Source organism: Carassius carassius, chromosome 3 (assembly GCF_963082965.1).
Source record: "Carassius carassius chromosome 3, fCarCar2.1, whole genome shotgun sequence".
Taxonomy (NCBI): Eukaryota; Metazoa; Chordata; class Actinopteri; order Cypriniformes; family Cyprinidae; genus Carassius; species Carassius carassius.
The window spans coordinates 19,197,800-19,203,799 of record NC_081757.1 but is presented as its reverse complement, the minus strand read 5'-3'; the positions used below and the strand labels follow the sequence as shown (position 1 = coordinate 19,203,799).

The 6,000-nt window shown below is 37.9% G+C and overlaps 1 protein-coding gene and 1 long non-coding RNA gene across 3 annotated transcripts in view; one reads left to right on the top strand and one right to left on the bottom strand.

The window, feature by feature from the left end:
• The first annotated feature begins 3,320 nt into the window (after positions 1-3,320).
• Positions 3,321-6,000, top strand: part of LOC132122339 (high choriolytic enzyme 1-like) — a 33,364-nt gene continuing 30,684 nt past the window's right edge. For both annotated transcript variants that reach the window (XM_059532488.1, XM_059532497.1), the window contains exons 1-6: positions 3,321-3,429; positions 3,556-3,586; positions 3,729-3,881; positions 3,958-4,075; positions 4,191-4,369; positions 4,789-4,870. In XM_059532488.1, the coding sequence (XP_059388471.1) occupies positions 3,361-3,429; positions 3,556-3,586; positions 3,729-3,881; positions 3,958-4,075; positions 4,191-4,369; positions 4,789-4,870 (632 nt within the window). In that variant the 5' untranslated portion in view covers positions 3,321-3,360. The remainder of the gene's footprint in view (positions 3,430-3,555; positions 3,587-3,728; positions 3,882-3,957; positions 4,076-4,190; positions 4,370-4,788; positions 4,871-6,000) is intronic.
• On the bottom strand, positions 5,005-5,573 carry LOC132122352 (uncharacterized). The gene is made up of 2 exons (XR_009426363.1): positions 5,422-5,573; positions 5,005-5,375 (listed from the first exon to the last, which is right to left on the bottom strand). It is a non-coding gene; the product is annotated as an uncharacterized LOC132122352 (long non-coding RNA).

The window sequence follows — 6,000 nt, the reverse complement described above, 5'->3', positions numbered from 1 at the left end:
TTGTTTGGTCTTCCAAAAGAGGACACAACTAGAAATCAGTAGTTGTATTTACGACACTGTTCCAGAACAATTCAACCCAAATATTCACATGTGTGTAGCATATTTTACAGATGACTGTTTCTTGATCCTGGGAAGGCTGTGCATGAAGAATGTTTCTGTAAAGCGTCTGGATATTGAAACTGTGCCAACACCACAGGAATTGGGCCACTCGTCGATGTGATTGTGGCCCAATGGCGGTGGTGTTGTCTCTGTTTTAGTAGCCAGACTCAGGCCAGTACCGGCTAAGTGTTTCTTCTCTGCATGATTGTGGCCCAATGCCAGCATTTTTGGCAGCCGGACTTGTCCTGGCCAGTATATTTGGGCCAATTTCTGGGGTGTCATTCATCCCAAGTCCATGTTGACTCTAGCATCCGCAGTTGGGCCGAGTTATTTCATCCGGCCTGCCCGATCTGGGCCAAACCCAGATTAAGACTCAAGCATATAATGACTGGTCAAACATCCAAGAATTTAAGGGTTAAGAATAACTCAAACGGATTGAGTTGCAGCAGATTTCATTTTCCCAGCAAGTTTCAAACTAAAATTTTGAAATAAAATTTTGTGTGGTTTTGCTCAAGATTAATCGTTACTGTTAAATTTTCCTTTATGTTGGGATTTTAAAGGGTTATTGTTTTTGATGGGTTACCATTGAGGTGAAGAGTATAGCCTGTCAAGACGTTAGAAAAAAAGCACACTACAGTGTGGTGGTGTTCCCGTAATGTTATGTACGACTACATGCATCCTTGTGTTATTGATAGCTATTTAGCTAGTATATAGTTAAAAGATACAGAGAGATTTGTGTTAAAATTTCTGATTTTATTTTATTCTTAGCTTCAGCTACATAAAGAATTTGAGTGAATTTAAAGGTGAATTGTAAGAAACATTCTCTCTTTTTGTGAATTTAAACCCAAGTGAACTTAAATCTAGCAAAATTAAGTGCTTCAGTTGAAAAACAGAAAGTGATTCAGATCTCTTATGTTGTAAATAATTATTTCAAATTGTATTTTTTAAATAGTGGAAGGCAGCTGAAGTTTGAGCTGGTGTGAAGAATATGAAAGTATAGTAGACATTTAACAATAGTTTATTCATCAGCTATCAAATAACTAAATATACAGTTGTTGATCACTAGTTCACAGTTCAAAATGTGTTAACACTGTGGTTGAGAGCTTGGAACATCTGAAGGAGGTTCATAGTTTGTGCAAGGTGTCTTTTGAAATATTTCAACATTTTCTTTAAGAAGAAAAGGTTAATCACATGACTCAACATCTGGCTAACAGTAAACCAGAGACATAAAGCTTCCTCTTTGTAACCCGTTTCGTGGTCTGCTGTAAGAGAACTTAGAGTTTGAAAATGCTATTTTCACACAGACTACAATGGGTATCTCCAAACTCAGCCCTGGGGGGCCAGTGTCTACAGAGTTTTCTACAACTTATCTCAGGACATCTGCCTGGAATTTTCTATTATCCCTAGTAAGACCTTGATAAGCTGGTCCAGGTATGTTTAAAGTGATAGTTCACCCAAAAATTATCCAATGATTTACTCAACAACAAATTCATCCTGGGTGTGAATGACTATCTTCTTTCAGATTAATACAACTAGACTTATATAAAAAAATTCCCACTTCCAATCATTATAATGGCAGGGAATGGCTGCTGATACTTAATAGTCAAATTGAAAGAGAACAACTGCACACTCACTTAAGTATATGGTATTTATTAACCAACGTTTTGGCTAGTAGCCTTTGTAAAGGTATATTTTCACAAACTGGAGAGTTGTATAAGTAAAGGAGATAACTGTACACAGCTGGGAGTGGTGAGATCCAAATCATCCAATTAATAACTAATTAACAATTAGACTCTAGACTCTACATGGTAGGTACAACATCAACAAATGGATCTATATAAACAAAACATAAGAATATACGAATGAAATGAAATGTTAGGATGAAAACAGTCTAACAGAAGTCCAATAAACTGCATCCAAGTGCTGCACATGACTCCAGGGGCCTTTTGACGTAAATCAATGCATTTTTGTAATAAAACTATGCATTACTGTGCACCAATTTTTTTTTTTACAGAAGCAAAGGAAGCAAAGTTTCCTTTGTTCAGTGAAAGGAAAAAACAGTCTCCTCTTGGCTTATATCGAAAACAGATTTTTCTTTACGAATACTCATGTTGTACTTGTACATCTAACTTGTTAGCGTTGTTGTGCTTTGCTTTGTCCTCTGCACTTCTGCTTTCATCACTTCTCACCAGAGCTCAAAAAATGTCTAATAATGCCTACCTGGTCTAAATGTAATGCTAAATATAATTACAGGGTTGAAAAAAGTATATACATTTTAAAAGAGAAAATAATAACCAGTTTCTGGCACTGTTGGATCATTATTTATTTATTTATTTTCTTTACTTCTTTATTTCATGTCTGTATTCTCTCCCTCCAATTGCGTGCACACAAACACACACACACACACACACACACACACACACACACACACACACACACACACACACACACACACACACACACACACACACACACACACACACACACACACACACACACTACATTTCCTGCCAGTACTGGGAACCCAAACCACAACCTTCAGACTACCAGTCCAACTCGCTAACCACAACTGCCCACCGCCATTTTGTCATGAATGACTGTACAGAGTGTGGCGTCAAGCTGATTGCTGATTGCTGATTACCTTGATCAGGGCCCAGTTGCATAAACTGAATCCCCACTTGCTCTCAGGCGGCTCAGTAAAAATGGCTGCCCTCTGCTCTGGTGATGTGTGTGTTCACTACTTACTGCTGTGTGTGCATTTGCTGTGTGTGTGTGCATTTGGATAAGTTAAATGCAGGGCACAAATTCCAAGCATGGGTTACCATACTGCGCTCCACACATTGTGTCGCTTTCACTATACAGTATGAAATGACAATGATTTTTGCCTTTTTTGTCTGTGTGTGTGTGTATGTGTGTGTTTTACTGTAAAAGAATGTAACAATTTTTATACTGTATTCTAACTTTATAGGTTTGGTAATGTTGCTAAAGCACAATAATCCTAAAAGGTTTTTTTTTTTTTTAACTCAAAATATTGAATTGCAAATGCTAAGCTCCATAATTCTATATAATTTTCATTTCTTGGGTGTGGTTGACTGAATCAAATCTACTCTCAATTACTCTGCTTTTATACCATGTGGTAATTTGGCAATGGATTCATGAAAGCTTGGTTACGACACATAAAAAAGGAAGTTGAGACTCTCAGGAGAGTATATAACTCCCAGCTTTGTTTGACCCAGAACAGATTTTCAGAAGGCTCTCATCATGTACCTGTTAGTGGTGGTCCTCTCTCTTCTGCTGAGCTCTGTTCCCGCTCAGAGCCGTCCTGTTGAGGTGAGAACAGACAAAATTGAAATAGAAAATTATATCATCAGCAGGTTCCTATTGGGAGCTGCTTTTCATTTTTATTTTTCATTTTTCAAGAGTTTTGACATACTTGTGTTTAAAATCCATCAATAGGATTTAATTGAAAAGATCTCTGGCAAAATAGGTAAGATGCTCAAATAGAAAAGAAAAGAAAAAAACATTTTTTTGTAGCAGTTGATGGCAAATTCCTCTTCATCCTATTTATTCAATTATATTATCAGTGCCAATAGACTGAATGATTTTGTGCATTATACTGTATCACACAGGACATCGAGTGGATGGGCCCTTGATCATGTTTGGAGATATCGCCGTATCAACAGGGTTCAAGAATGCAGATCCGTGCACAGCTCGTGGATGCAAATGGGAGAGAAGCACTGATGGATTAGTCTATGTGCCCTACGTGATCTCCAACCAGTACTGTAAGTCACGATCACTACTTCTGATATTATCTCATTGGTGTCACATGATCTTTTTAATAGTTTACCCCTGCCACAGCTCCAAATGAACTACAAGTGATCAAAAGAGGCTTGCGGTCCTTTGCGGATGTGTCCTGCATTCGATTCATACCACATGAAGGGCAGAGGCACTTTCTACACATTAAGTCTGATTCTGGGTAAATCTTCTGATTTAGGACTCCTTTCTATCTAATTTCTGTGTATATAATAAATGTGCTTTCCCAAAACATAAATATACAATCTGATTGCTGATGTGTTATGTGTGATCCACAGTTGCTATTCATATTTGGGGCGCCAAGGTGGAGGACAGGTTGTTTCTCTCCAGCGTGATGGGTGTGTCTATCACAGTACTATTCAACACGAGCTCCTTCATGCTCTCGGGTTCCATCATGAACAGAACCGCAGTGACCGCGACAAACACATCAGAATCCTTTTTAGGAACGTCATACCTGGTGATTAATACCATGATTAAATGGTTACAATTTATTTTAGACAATATATATCTACTAGCTCTCAACAGAGTGTTGGTAGAGTATTAGCAGACTGGTAGTGTTAGGTTAGGGTTAGGGTTAGAATAAGTTAAAACATACTTGCAAATTTACTGATAGTAGAATGTCTGTTGGGCCACCATCTCAAAAAAGAGATCTGAGAGTAAGTTGACGTAGGAGCAATGTTAGTTATTGTCAACTGAATATTCAAAAGTGACCATCAAAATAAAGTGTAACCAATAGAACAAAGAATAAAAAAATTAAAATGCATAGTTCATGGCATGTTACATCTAGTCACAATAATTGCAGTCTAGATTAAATTCACTGTGTATTTACCTGCTTTATATTTATAGTGTTTAACACTTTCCTTTGCACTGTAACAGCACAGCAGCACAATTTCAAGAAAACAGAAACCAATAATTTGGCAACCCCCTATGACTACAACTCTGTGATGCAATATACAAGGTAAGTGTTCTTCATTGTTTGGGCTAGTTACTCAAAGAATGTAATATAGGCCTATTATTCATTACTAGCAGTGGTGGGCAGTAACGGAGTAGCTTTACTTCATTACTGCAAAATTTATCTGTACTTTACTGGAGTAGTTTAATTTTGAGTAACTTTACTTTTACTTCACTACATTCCAAAGCATAAGATTGTAGGTTTTTACTTCACTACATTTCATAAAACATATCGTTACTCCTTATAGTATATCATGTGCTCTGACATGCAGAAGTGGTGTACGAATCAAGAACGAACTGGGCTCGGTTCCCCAAAACGTTCTTATCGCTAAGTAGTTCTTAACCTATTCCTTAACCTCTCTCTTAATGTTATGGCACGATTCCCGACACATTCGTACGCTAAGTATATCTTCTGTAAGTCACACTTTCGTAAGGTTGGTCTGGACCATTCGTAAGCTCTCTCTTAGCGTTGTTTGAGCTCAGGACGCTATTTGCCGCCATTGTGCAGCAGTCTTTAGAAATCAGCGTAGCGCAATAGTCAGACTATGGTATATTGACAATGTTGTGGCTCAGCAATGATTTTATGTTATGGACATTTTAAGACTAATAATAAAATATGTTCGCAATGGATACAGGCCTATTTATGAAGTTGACTTTATGTGGTATCAGAACCAATATGGTGGCAGCATAGGATATTTCGTAATGTCATTTAAGCGTTTGAATTGGAAATCACTTTTGATAATTAAAATCTGGCAAACAATTTGGCTCTAAATGGCTAAGATCTATAAATGGGTAAGCATGATGGTGTCCAGTAAGCGACCAACTATAGCAGCGATCCAGCGTGTCCTTATATTGAATCAAAGACGGCGCTGGCCATGGAACCGTTTAGTCCATGTCATTTTTATTATTCGGCAAAACTTAAGCCCTTTTGACATTTTGCCTGACGTGGCTATATTAAAAAAAAAAAATCCTCCCAAGACAACTCATTATGAAGCTGCTGGACCTTCTCAAACCTATGCTTGCCAGGCTAACGTGGCGAAATTTTGCTTTAAGCCCTGAAGTCCAGCTGCTTGCTGCGCTAAGGTTTTTTGCTAAAGAGAGCTTCATCGAGGTTGTGGGAGAGGGCTACGGCTTAAG